Below are 14,583 nucleotides of genomic sequence, written 5' to 3'. Positions count from 1 at the left end.
AGCTGGGTCTGAGAGACATATAGGGCAATGCACGTGAAACATTTTTAACAGGGTAGGAAAGGAGGGCATAAATTTTCAGCAGTAAGAGCAAATCCTTGAATATATTAGAAATAAAATGTTATCAGTAAATAAACTAACCAAGTTACTTTGTCATTCCCTTTGCTTGTCATCACAGATTCTAAAGATATAACACCAATCTTAACATAGAAGGAACTTTGAGTCTTATCAATTCTTAAATGACATATAGATAGCTAGTCTCCCTATTGTAACTTTCTTTAAGCTAATTCTTCACCAAGAAATTGAAATTCATAATACTAAAACAAAATAAGTGAACTCCACTAAGAAGTACTTAACTAGAACAACCAATGTCACATAACAGAGTAACAGGTGGAACATTTTATTAGCCCTATATTACAGATGAAGAAACTGACTCAGATGGTGGGATAACTGGCCTGGAGCTGTTGACCAATTCAGTGACAGAACTTGGATTGTCTAATACTTCTGTATTCATCAAGCAACCAAAAACATTATTTTGTCATGATGCTTTATGGTACTTTTATTTATCATAGGGATACAGAAAATTATTTGTCAGATGTCATTTCATACACATTTCAAAATGGGCAAAAATATACAAGAAAACAAGCCACTTATCTACTACAGTACCATAGTACAGCAAGGGACAAAGTTAAAACTCCTAGCCTACTAAAAATCTAATCCTAGCCTTGCCAATTAACCTTATTAATACTACAGTAGGAGAAAAGAGAGGTAAAAATATAGGTTGAGGGTGCTATTCATTTCCTCCTGGATCTCAAAAAAAATATAGCAGTTATTACACAACAGAGATTTTATATTTTTTATTAGTGGAAACACGGCTTTCTCCACTGTTCTTCAAGCAACTCACCACCCTTACTCCCAAAACAGAAATTTAACAACAAGCAAAGAGTTGGTAGTACCAAATTAGAAGACTGCAATTACGAAAATTATCAAATTAGACATATTACCCAAGTGAGTTTATTCTATAAACATATATAGAGACAAACTCTTTATGGAGAAAAGTTCATTTTATTTTAAGTCTCCCTGTTAATGTAAACAGATGAATGCTATCACAACACGTTCCTGACTTTTATTCAGACCCATTAGGTAGTTTCAAATGCTGACACAAGATATCCAAAATTCATTTTATTAATTGGAGCCTTATAAAACAAAACAAAAAACAATGAATCATCCTGCGGATCAAGTATTATATATTACAAAAAATATTAAACAGTAATACTTTTTCATAAACAGCTAAAATTTAAAGGTCACCCTCTCTGTATTCCGTTATTCATCCACCTCACACTGATTTAAATGGAAGCATCGTTTTAAAAAAAAAAAAAAAAAATGCCCTGGCACTGCCAGAAATTTCACCACGGATCATCAGGAACACTTTTTTAAAACAAGAAGCTGGGTTAAACTCTCTTTACAAAAGCCCTTCACAACAATACAATCTCATTTAAAAGAACTTTCGTTTCAGGATTAAAAAAAACCACCAAAACACCAAACATAAGCTCCAGTTTTCCGATTAAAAATTCCTGACCAGTTACCGTCGAGTCCGAAAACAGGTAAGACTGCAGTTCACCCACCTAGAGAACAAGTACTGTACCGCCCGCAAATCACTAGGCACCCGGCAGATTCGATCTCAAATCGAGGCTGACACACGAGCACACTCAGGAGAAAGCGTTCAGGCACCGCGAATCTCCGTGAACCTGACCTCCTCTTTCGGTCCACGGGGAGAAAAGCACAGGAAACAAAATGAGACCCTTCGCGGCAAGAAGGACCCGAGACCTTTCCCAGTCCGTCAGCCTGCCTCTCCCAGGCCCCCGATCCCCGCAGCCCCGCGGACCACCGGGACCCCGCTCTACCTTTCCTTCTTGAAACCACTGGAGAATCCTCTCCAAAATCGGGAGGGGCTTCCCCGCCTTTCCCGGCGTCGAGAGGGATCCCGGTCTCTAACAACAAAGACGCCTCCCGTTCCCCTCCCCCGCCGGCCGCGGCTCGTCCCGCCCGCGCTGCGGCTCCGGGCCTAGCGCCCCCTCCCCAAGCCCGGCCGCAGTGTCCCCGCCGCTCGCGGCCTCACGCACCTGCACCTGAGGGGCCGCAGCCAAGGGGTCTGGCAGAAAGGGCCGGGAGCGAACCTCTGCCGCCGCGCTGTCCTCCACTCGGCGCGATCCGCGATGCCGCCGGACTCTCCCGGCCTGCGGGTGGGCCCGGCCGAGGAGGAGGGACGAGGGCTGCTGTCCCCGGCGACGGGACGAAGAAAGACGGCAGCGCCCGAAAGGGCCCACTCGCGCTCCCGAGTCTCGCCTCCTCGCGCCGGCACTGCTCCTCCACACGGGCTCGCGTTCTGCTGACTAACGACCCCGGCGCGAGGCACTGGAGGAGCTGCTGCTGCTGCCGCCGCCGCCGCCGCCGCCGCTTGTTCTCGGGCCTCAGGTCCCGAGTGGCCGTGGTCGCAGCTGCTGCCGCCGCCACCACCAGCACCAGCACCTCCACCGCCGCCCTTTCTGGCACTGCGGACACCACCCAGACCCAGCCAGGTGTTCCTTCTCTTCAGTCTTCCTTTCTTGCTCCTTTTCAGCCTACCAGCCGCTGGGCTCGCCCTCGTGGCGGGAGGGAGGCTGGAAGGGAACCGTAGGGGGACCCGCAGAAGACTTGCTAAGCCTGGAGTTGGTCACTGACTGGATGAAGATGCCAAAGCTGACCCCGGCTCCAGCCTGCGAACGGCCGGGGGGGAGGAACGCAGCCCAGTTTAGCCCGACTTCCACCAATCACAAGCCGCCCAGCCAAGTCGGGCGCCAGGAGAGGCTGAGCTGAGTCGGCAGGAGGCGGGGATTGCGGAAAAGAAGGGCCAATAAAAGTAAAAGTTCCCCGCCCCTCCGCCTTGATGGACTACCACGTTTGGGCCAATGGGGGAATCTTCGCTTCGAAGAAAGCGGGATTTATCTGCGGGGTTTGAGGGAGGTTGAGCAGAGAGATCAAATCTTGGCCAGGTTTAAGAGACTTAAGGTTGCTGAGGGATCGAGGATGTCCTTTGACCTCTGCGCGGAGTCACGTGGGTTGACGGGGGCGGGGCGGGAAAAGCTAGCTAAGTTCCTTCCGGGTTAGTGACAGAGGCCTCTGCTGGTGGAGGTAGTTTCTGGCTTCTCGCATCCTCCTTGTCCCAGCGTGTGTTGATTGTGATTTCCGCGATGAGCTCCCAGAGAGGGAACGTGGCCCGTTCCAGGCCTCAGAGACATCAAAATACGTTTAGCTTCAAAAATGACAAGTTTGATAAGAGTGTTCAAACCAAGGTAGGAACCTGCCTGTTGCATTAAATCCGACTCCAGGGGAAAGGGGAAATGAGAGGAGCTAGCGAGGGCGAGTGTGGACCGCAGCCCAGAGTTAGTGTTGGCTGCAGTGCAAACCTTTCGAAAATGATATTCTCACACCCTTTCTTTGACCTGGATGTGTTGTCTCCTCATAAATGTATCTGGCAACACTTAACGAATTGCACAGAGTGAATGTGTCCCTCATCAAACTTAAAATGCAAATGGGTAAATTGAGTCGTGGAAAGCTCCCATCTGGATCACATATTTACAGTGGCAGAACGAGGATTATGGCACCGAGTGCCTCTAAAATTTTGTGCCAGTTTTATGCAGTAACTGTTTCTTTTTGGAAAACCCCAATCCCACATGTTTGTGGGGAGAATGTGAAGGACTAAGTACTCAGCCCAGTGCTTTCACCAACACAATGGGTATATGTCTCTCTTTGTAAAGATTGTTTTGAGGATCAAGTTGTTTGGTTAATGTAAAAATGCTTGTCTTGCTTTTTGTAACTCATTTACTTCTTTAGCAGGATTTCTGTAAGCTGGAAGAAAATTCCGACTGTCTACATAGCCACAGGTCTTGGGTTGTATAAAACAACTAATTGGTTGTAGGTGTCTCCCCCTCCAACTTCTCCATAACTGTATGGAGAGATCATTGAAGACAGGGCCTCTTGGGGTCCACTAACACATCAGATAAACCTGATATTCACATATTCTAGAGTTCAAATTTACTAGGTGTGTGGTTTAAGAGAATTGTTTAATACTTAGTTTCTCTGAGCTTTACTTTAGTTTCAAATGAGAAACCTGGCAGTTGTGAGGCTAAATTAAACGATGTATGGAAAAGGTCTAGATAATAATAAGTGTCCAACAAGTGATTAATTTCTCAACATTGAAATTAGTGTTGAAGGCAAACTGATTGTGGTAACTTGTGGTCCCCTTTTCCTTTCCTCTTTCTGTCTTCACTAATTCTACAAATATTTAATGAGCACATTCCATGAGCAAGGAAGGCCCTATGCTCAAGTGCACATAATGTTCAAAAGAGTTGACTCTGTCTTAGAGGAGCTTATAGTTTCCCGAGTCACTGGACAATGAGCAAGCACAAAGACATGTACTTACAAATTATAATAAATTCTGATGAGGGGAAAGACAGTTCAGTAAAGAAGAGTAAAGGGATATTTTCAGTTAGGTTCTCAGAGCACCTTTTCTTTCCCTTAGGTTCTGATTCAGAAAAAATAAAACCGAAGCACCATTTGAGAAGACTTTCTCAAGTTTGTGTCAATTATCATTAGGTAAAAAGCTGTGCTATTCCCAATAGATGTCTGTCTGGTCCTGTATTCTTACTGTAAGTTTTGGCACAAACAATTAATTCTGATTTTTTTCATCAGATGATAAAAAGCAGTTTTAGTAAGTATTTAGCTACAGTGTACCTTCCTGTACTTCTAGTACTTATAAGTACAAGACTTCTTGTGCTTGCAGTTCTTTATAGACTTCTTGTCCTTTTCATTGTCAGTTTTCTTGGTGTTATCTAACAGCCATGTCATTGTGGTCTTAAATCTTTTCATGAATCTCTAGTTACTAAGTTTTATTTTGTTTATCACTTTTATTATTAATTCCTTTGCTTCTTCTAAATTGTGAGAAAGATCTGGTGTGGTTCAGTTGGTTGGACATCAACCCTATCACCAAAAGGTTGCTGGTTTGATTCCTGATCAGGGCACATGTCCAGGTTGTGGGCTCAATCCCTGGTAGGGGGCATGGAGGAGGTAGTCCAATCAAAGCTTCACTCTGGCGTGGATGTGGATGTTTCTCTTTCTCCCTCTCCCTTCCTGTTTCTCTAAAAGTCAATGAAAAAAAAAGGTTAAAAAAATAACTGTGAGGAAGCCTCATTTGTCCATTGGTAGAAACACCAGGTGTTTTGTTATTGGAGGTACTAACAGAAACAGCAAGAAATATTTTACTGAGGAAATATTATTAGGTTGATTGTTTATCTGTCTAATGGAGGAATAATAATTGGCCGCATTTATAGCAAATTCTTGAGCCAGTTAGATGCTGCTATCTAAAGCCAAAATTTTGTCAGAAGCATCTGACTCTGTCTTCTTTCCTATACTTTATATCAGAAAGCTATTTGATTTAGTGCCATGTAACAAAGAAGGACTAATAAGAAGTGCATGATTCTTTGTAAGTCTCCTTAAAGAATTGTAGTAACAATTGACTACTTGTATGTCATTATTTTGCAGGATTCCTGCATTAGTTCCCCTTCTCTTTCTCTGCCAAGCAGTTTGTCAGGATGTCACTAAAATTAGAAGATGAATAATGACATGTTTTACTGGGAAATTTTTATAGGCAAAGACCCATTCCCAAAAGTGTTAGCTGTCTTCATATACTCGAATATTTTCTAGAAGAGTAGACAAGCTTGTTCTGTGGCATTCTAAGAGACCACACTGGGACTAAAAGGTCAGGCTAACAGAGGTCAATTTTAGCTTCATAAAAGGGAGTTTTCTAATAATGAGGAGCGTGCACTGGGATTTTTAAATTTCCCCTTCACTGGGGTTATTTAAAAGAGGCCTCTATCGCTATTGGCCTGCAGTGCAGAATCGGGACTTAAAGAAGTGAGGTAGAGGTGGAAATAGGATTAAATCTCTTCTAGTCCTTTGGTACTAAAATGTAGATATTAAAACAGTCTTGTGATTCTTACTGGAAAGGCAGTGCTATGTAATGAGAAGAACACAGGACTAGGAAAAAAGGGTAAATTTTAGTCCCAGTTCTGTCATTTATTTTGTTGTGTGATGTTTACCTATAGCTTTCAATCTAGAATATGGGGTTAATGCTATGGGGTCTTACTTTCCTCAAGATTGCTATGGGAATCATTATAAAAATATTTGAAAGAAATAGTGATGTGAATATAAACTATGTGTAAAGCACAAGATATAATTTATGTGGACTTGCTGATGATCAAAGCCTTAAAAAATTAATTAGAAAAGAAATGTATGCCTGGCCAGTGTGACTCAGTGGTTGAGCGTCGACCCATGCACCAAGAGATTGCCAGTTCAATTCCTGGTCAGGGCACTACCCAGATTGTGGGCCAAATCCCCAGTAGGGGTCATGCAGGAGGCGCCCAATCGATGTTCTCTCTCATTGATGTCTCTATCTCTTTCTCCCTCCCCTATCCTCTCTCTCTTTCTAAAAATCAATAAAGAAATGCATACTTGTTGAAGAATATTGAAATAATAGAGAAATGAATAAAGAATAAGAATGAAAGTACCCTTTCCCAGCCCTATTCTTCTTCAGATTCAGTCACTGTTAACAATTTGATGTGTATGTTTTTAGACATCTGTGCACAATATAGTACATACTGGCTGGGCAAAAGTAGGTTTGCAGTTATTTGTATGGAAAATAATGCATTAATTAATAAATAGTAATATAAGAAGAAACTGTGTTTCCCATACTCACAACTATGAACCTGCTTTTGCCTACCCTGTATGTAATAAAATTATTTTTTCTTTCTCATTTAGTGATGTCAGCACATAGGACTGAGCTCATTCTTTTTAATGGCTGTATAATATTCTGTAAAGTAAGTGTGGAGTAACTTAGTTACTTTTCCATTAATAACGTGTTTTACTATGACAAGTAAAACTGGAGTGAAATTTTTGTATTCACATGTTTGTTCCACATCTGTTGTCAAACATTGCATCTACCCATGGGTGTAGGGTTGAGCATAATATATGGGCATGGCTTTAATTGAAACTTACAGTTTGGTGGGCAAGGTGACAAGCATTAATGAGATAGTCTTTCAAATATTTTAATATAGATGGCAGTGAGGACTATGAAGGAAAAGTCTAAGGGAACCCTGAGAGTAAGAGGAATACTTGGTTAAGTTTGGAGGTTAAAAAGGTTTTCCAGAGATCCGAAGGATGGATAGCATTTAATTAATAAAATGGAAAGAACATATATTATCTTCTGAAGGATGCTATTTGTTTTATATATGTTGTCAGCATTTTTTACTAACATTTCTATAATGTTAGAGAACCAGAATCACATGATGCAGGAGTCAATTTCATGGTCAAATTACTTTGGAAATACTATATATTATATCTCACTTTTAGAGAATCGTAGTGTACATTAGCATAATGCACCGATGTTTTGCAGTTTGAAAAAGTTAATTCAACCAAAACTTGCGTGGCCACCTTTGGTTTATATGACACCTACTGAACTTGAACTAATTTTTGGAGGAAACTCATTTATGGGAAACTCTTGTCTTTACTTTGAAATGGAAAAGGAAAGGAAAATCTGAGGTTATACACTCTAAACAGTTTTGAAACTATAGTTTTGTTAATAATTAATATTTTGTAATGAAGTATGTTAGTCACTATGCACACATGATATACATTATCTAGTTTGATCTTCAGAATAACACTAAGATAATGCTATAATCATCCCATTTTACATATTGGGAAATTAGGACTTAGAGGTAAATGATGTGCCTAACGTTACATAACTTGCACATGGCTGTCCATTGCTTAGGTGAAGTCTGTGCTAGGGGACCTCAAAAGACATTTAAAAAAAACCTCATTTGTGTATGTGTTCAATTGTCTTTTTTTTTTTTTTTTTAAATACTGTAATTTTGTGTGTAATAGAAGCAATGTGATACCAATTGGATTTATGTTAAATATATCCTCCCCCCAATTGACTTGCTATTAAACTCAACATACTTTTTTCAATTGATAAAGAGACTTAATCTCTGATGTGCTGGGCCTTATGATATACATACAAGTATTATTCCAAATAAAAGTCATAGTGCTAGTGAATATTCACTATTGTGACTATTTTAAAATATAGTATGCTCTGTTATTTACCTCTTATGTTGTCTCCTCCCTTTCACACAAAATAATTTTATCCATGCTTGGTACATTCCATATACCTACATTTTCAAGGTGCTTTTACTTGAAGCCAATAAATCGATTTTGCATGTTTCTTAATGTTGAGACCTACTACAGTATAATTGCTTTTTCTACATCAATCATATATATATTATTTATTTGTTTGTTTGTTTTGTGGAAAAAAAACACCATAAAGCTAATTTGCCACTCGTGATCAGCAAAATGGTGATTATTTTTTCTCCCAGAAAATTCTCTCCCTCCTTACCTATTATAATGTTTAGTATAACACGAATGGAGTAAGTCAGACTGAGTTGCAGTCTCAGCTAGCATTTTTCTTTGTTCTTGCTACTTAGCATGTAGTAGGTACATGGACCAGTAAAATCTGTATCATGTGGAAACATTTAAAATGTAGACTCTCTTGCCTAGCTGGTGTGGGTCAGTGGTTGAGCGCTGACCCATGCACCAAGAGGTCGCCAGTTCAATTTTCCTGTCAGGGCACATGCCCAGGTTGTGGGCCTGATCCCCAATGGGGGGCATGACGGAGGCAGCCAATCGATGTTCTCTCTCATCAGTGTTTCTATCTCTCACTCTTTCTTCCTCTCTCTAAAATCAATAAAGAAAAATAAATAAAGCATAATATGCATTTTTTAAATGTAGACTCTCACTCTTCATTCTATACCTACTAAACTAGAATCTGCATTTTATTTATTTATTTAATTTTGTTACTCCTCATCTGAGGATATTTTTTCATTGATTATTTAGACAGAGTGGAAGGGTGGGAGGGAGGGAGGGAAGGAGAGAAACAGATGTGAGAGAGACATGGATAGGTTGCCTCTCGCACGACCCCGACGGGTCAGGGATTGAACCTACAACCCAGGTACATCCCCTTTACCAGGAACAGAACCCACAGCCCTTCAGTCCAAAGGCTGACTCTCTAACCACTGAGCAACTGGCCAGACTTAGAATCTGCATTTTAAAAGACTCCTAGGTGATTCACAGCATATTAAATTTTACCTCAATCATATGTTTTATAATTAAAAACATTTTTTAAATATGTTTTTATTGATCTTTTAGAGACAGAAGAAGGGAGAGAGAGAGAGAAACATCGATGTGACAGAGAAACATCTACTGGCTGCCTCCTGCACACTCCTTACCAGAGACTGAGCCCGCAACCCAGCCATGTGCCCCAATCAGAATCGAATCTGGACCTCTCAGTCCACGGGATGGCACTCAATTTACTAGCCACACCGGCCAGGCTCAATTATATATTTTAGACATTTAATTTAATATATAATAAAGGACAACTGAGACTAATTTATCTTGATTTTATGTATGTTAAGGAATAGTACTATACTCACTGTTGGGGTATAATTGTCAACACTTGTTTCTACATAAAGTTAAATACTACACTGTTAGCATATTCTCAGAATTTTTCATCTAGGTAAATTAGTTCACCTGAGAGAGAGAGAGAGCGCCAAAGTCATAATGTATATTAACTCTTTCCAAAATGGTTTCTTTTCTATTTAGAGAAACACCAGCAGGGAGTGGTGCAGTTGGACAAAGAACCTCAAGGCTGAGAGTTACAAGCTGCTGTGGCACTTGTTATGTTAAGCCCGAGGACTCTTTCCACACTTGCACAAGTTATTATGAGGTCACAGGCAGGTGTCAGAGAATCTTGTCCTCAGAACAACCCTCCTGCCAGCTCACTCCATCCTCAATTGTCTTTGCTCTTTTTCTCACCATTGACTTTTGTGAAAGGAAGAAATGAAATGAGAAGGGGATAAAGGAATAGTTAACATGCCTAAGATTCCTTTCTGAGATTTTATCACTCCAAGCTAAATAACACTTGAATGTATCGAGTACATTAAATAAACATTACTTTTCTGAACTTTTCTGATATGTGCAAGGCCTTCTACATGAGGGTAATTATCATTAGGATTTCTTAGTTGCTAAGTTAAGCAAAAGGGGAATTTATTGTAACAATACGGAGCTGTTCTCATGAAGCTTATAGAAGGTGTTTTTTGTTTTGTTTTTTTACTTCTGAGAAATTTTATGCTTATTTGGCTTTGCTCATGTCTAACGACGCAGCCTTCCAACCTTTCAGTGCCACCTCCCCTAACCCTTCCAATTTGCCTCCTGGAATTGATAGTGTATTATCATCAAATAGAGACACAGTGTTGAAAATAAAGTTTCTTTCACTTTCTTGCCCTACCTGACTGTTCCCTATAGTCCTTAAGTAAAGGTGTTTGTTCAACCCCCATTTAGAACCCTTTCTCCCATTTGCTGCTTCAGTCCATTTCTTCCTCACTCAAAACCCCAGCTCTTCTGAAATACATACCATCTGACTGTTACCCTCTCCAGATCTGTCCTTATCTTCTAGTTATACCTCCTCATTTGTACCTGGCGCACTGCTTTTCCACAATTCCTGTCATTATATTTAGTGACTGCTACATCCACATGGATAATCCATCATTTGATCTCTCAGCTTTTAGACACCTCCCCCCCCCCCTTGGAATCTCCTCCTGTGGTCAAACCTTAAACACTGTTATTGCTTTTAATTGCTCCACTTACAAATTTAAAAAAGAAAAATACTATCACCTACTTTCCTGGTTTCCTTATTCCTCAAGTATATCTTTTTTTTTATTTTTTATTTTTATTTATTTATTTTTTTTGATACGTGCCCCTAGCAGGAACCGAACCTGGGACTCTCTGGTCCGCAGGCCGATGCTCCAACCGCTGAGCCAAACTGGCCAGGGCCAAGTATATCTTTTTTACTCCATTGGGTGCTCCTATCTATTAAGCCTTCCACTTTTCACTGTACCTCATTCATGCCCCTTTCCCCCTCCTTATCTAGTTTGTAGTCCATATTCCATTAATATAACTGCTCTTTTGCATATATCTCAGCTTCCTTATTCTTCTTTCCCTCTGTGGTACTTGCCTAATAGAATTCTAACCTTGCTTAGATCCATCTTTCTGTTATTCCATCATCATCACATCATCACATCTACCAAACTATCGGTATCTGTACCCATATATACTGCCCTTCTATTACAGTGGGTGAAAGACCTATTTCTCCTTAGGACTAGTCCCTCCACTTGAACCCTTGAGCTGTTTCCCTAAAGTACTCAAGGCTTAAGGCTGCTTTGTGGTCCATATTCTTGAGCATTATCAATCTTTCCATATCTAATGGATTATTTCAGTTTCTTTAAAAACTCTCCTTAGATGGAATCCATGTTCTTTTGTAGCTCCACCCTATTTCTTTCTTCCTCGTTGTAGAAAAGCTCCTGGTTATTCACTTCTTTACCTCCTATTGTTTATATCCCTATCCAAATAGTTGTGTACCCACCATTTCACTAAAACCACTCTTGTCAAGGTTATTCATCTCTGTTTCCAAACCCTTGGTGGATAATGCTCAGTCCTTGTCTTACTCAATTGCTCAGCAGCATTTGCCTCTCAAACAGTCTCCTGAAATAATTTCTTCAGTCAGTTCAGTCCATGGTGTTAAATACCATCTTTACACTGATACCTTGGAGATCTGGAACTCCAGGCTAACCTTGCTCCTGAGCTGTAGAGTTGTTGTTTAACTACCTACTTGATCTCTATTCTTGAATATCCAAAAAGCATCTTAAGCTTAACATGCAGAAGAAAGAACTCTTCATTTTTCTCTCTTAAACCTTTTTTTCTCTAGTGTTCTCCAATTCTGTAAGCAATCACCATTTACTCAGTTTCTCAAACCAAAAATGTAAGAATCACCCATGATTCTTGGCCTTTTCTCACATTCTGTGTTTCCATTTATCAAAATTGAGTGGTTACATTATTTTACTTTTCATAACCTCATTATTTTTTGGCATATTGTTTGTTTACTTGTTTGTCTTATTTATAGCCCACCGTAGAATATGATTTATGTGAAGCCAAAGATTTCCTTTACATTTTCAAAACCTAGATCAGGAGTTGGTACATAGGAGGTATTGTATAAGTAGTTGGTGATTGAATAAAGTAAATAAATAATTATAACAGTGTGTTAAATTCTGTAATGAAGGTAGTGTGGGGCATTACCACAATAATTCAGAAATAAAGGGAAAGACAGAATGATTAATATAGCATTATCCTCAAGGAGATAGTACAGCTTGGGGATGAAAGGATCAAGGAGAAGTTGAATGGAATCAGGTAGATGAATGGAATAACGCAGAAAGATGAATGGGTGCTGATGAATTTGTAGGTTGCGGGTCAGGAAATTAAAGGAGTTTAGTCTGAGAAAGTGACATGAAAAGGATCAGGTAAAATTGTTGCACTGGGGAATCTTTTGAAAATGAGGCTTCTCTTTTATTCATTTTTGAGGGAAGGTTTTGTGGCATATTAAAGTCTCCTCAGTAATGTGTGAATAATGGTCATCTTAAAAGAGAGGAGGGCAAAAAAGGCTAAAAGTTGGTAAAGGCTTTTTGCCAAAACAAGATTAGAAATAGGTATTTGTGCTTATTTCCAAAATGAATATATAATATTATGTGATTATAAAAGCATAAGACTGAAAGCCTCTCTTAGGTAATAGGCTCCCTAATTAGAAGAGTGTGGTTGACGAAGACCTTTTTGCCAAAAAGGATAGTCGAATGGATTGATCTCAAACTGTGAATTAAAATTCCAGTACTGTCAGCCCTGGCCTGTGTGGCTCAGTTGGTTGGAACATCATCCAGTACATCAGAAGTTGGTGGTTCGATTCCTGGTCAGGGCACATACCCAGGTTGCGGGTTCGATCCCCAGTTGAGGTGTGTGCAAGAGGTAGCGGATTGATATTTCTCTCTCACGTTGATGTCCCTCTCTCTATCTCTCTCCCTTCCTCTCTCTGAGATGAATGAAAGAAAAAAAAAATTCTAGCCTGGTTGTTGTGGCTCCATGGTTAAGCACTGACCCATGTACCAAGAGGTCATCAGTTCGATTACCCGTCAGGCACATGCCCAGGTTGTGGGCCACATCCCCAGTGGGGGGCATGCAGGAAGCAGCTGATGGATGTTGATGCTTCTCTCACATTGATATTTCTATCTCTCCTTCTTCCTTTCTCTCTAAAAATCAAAGTCCTCACCCAAGGACTTTTTTCCATTTTTGTTCAGATAGAGTGGGAGGGAGAGAGAGGAAAGAGAGAGAGAAACATCGACGTGAAAGGGACACATCGAGTGGCTGCCTCCCGCACAACCACAACCAGGGCCGGGGACAAACTGCAACCGAGGTACGTGCCCTTAGCGGGAACTGAACCCAGGTCTCTCTGGACCGGCCGATGCTCTAACTGCTGAGTCAAACCGGCCAGGGCAATAAAACATATTTTTAAAAAATTCCAGCACTGTCAATTTAGTGCATCGTTCTTATAAAAAGATTTAGTCTGTTTTATTTTGGTTTTGGTCAGATTACTTTGAGGAATAAAAATATTTATTTTATTTTTTTTATCCTCACCCGAGGACATTTTTTGTTCAGGTAGAGTGGGAGGGAGAGAGAGGAAGAGAGAGAGAGAGAGAGAGAGAGAGAAACATCGATGTGAAAGGGACACATCGAGTGGCTGCCACCCGCACGACCGACTAGGGCCGGGAACAAACTGCAACCAAGGTACATGCCCTTAGCGGGAACCGAACCCGGGTCTCTCAGGACCGCAGGCTGATGCTCTAACCGCTGAGCCAAACCGGCCAGGGCAGGAATAAAAATATTTTAAAGTATATGCATTGGTTAGGAAAATTTTTTGTCAGTTGTCAGATTTCAGATGTGTTTGGATATTTGGGCCAAAGGTATCAAGCTCTTGTTTAAGACAGTGGCGACATGGTGTGGTAGAAAGACATTGATTTTGGAATCAAAAGATTTAGGTAAAATTCTCTGCTATTTACTGGCTGTATGATCTTCAACAAATTTCTTAACCTGTTAGGGTCTTAGTGGGTTTAACTGTATTGTGAGAGTTTAGGAAGGTTTGTGAAAATGCTCACATGGTACTTGGCATTAAGATTCTGTAAATGCTAGTCCATTCCTTCACCCTAACTAAGATGTTCATCATCCTCACATGCTACACCCTCAGCTAGTAACTTTCCTGATGAATCCTGTTGGAATGTTTCTCTCCTTCCCTATGGCATTTATTGCCCTCCCCACACATGTGGTACATTTCATATTAGTTATTAGTATATATATGTTGGCTTATTTCTCTCACATACATGAATATCATCTATTTCTTAGAGGACAGGGCCTCAAGCATTTTAAAACTACTCATGGAGTATAACATGCACCTGTAGCAGCAGTTCTGTCCTGTGGGATGAAGGCATAGAGGTCAAGTAGTTCTTATTGCCATTGTACAGTGGATTACTGATCTATGTTAATTCCCCTGTCTTTATTGAATCCCAG

General features: G+C 40.5%; 1 protein-coding gene across 2 annotated transcripts in view; it reads left to right on the top strand.

Moving 5' to 3' along the window:
• Window positions 1-3,151: 3,151 nt before the first annotated feature.
• Window positions 3,152-14,583, top strand: part of CUNH9orf85 (chromosome unknown C9orf85 homolog) — a 57,488-nt gene continuing 46,056 nt past the window's right edge. For both annotated transcript variants that reach the window (XM_036261332.1, XM_036261331.1), the window contains exon 1: window positions 3,152-3,329. In XM_036261332.1, the coding sequence (XP_036117225.1) occupies window positions 3,228-3,329 (102 nt within the window). In that variant the 5' untranslated portion in view covers window positions 3,152-3,227. The remainder of the gene's footprint in view (window positions 3,330-14,583) is intronic.

Source organism: Molossus molossus, unplaced genomic scaffold (genome assembly GCF_014108415.1).
Source record: "Molossus molossus isolate mMolMol1 unplaced genomic scaffold, mMolMol1.p scaffold_m16_p_14, whole genome shotgun sequence".
Classification (NCBI taxonomy): domain Eukaryota; kingdom Metazoa; phylum Chordata; class Mammalia; order Chiroptera; family Molossidae; genus Molossus; species Molossus molossus.
The sequence above is the reverse complement of the archived record's forward strand: the minus strand, read 5'-3'. Positions and strand labels throughout refer to the sequence as shown.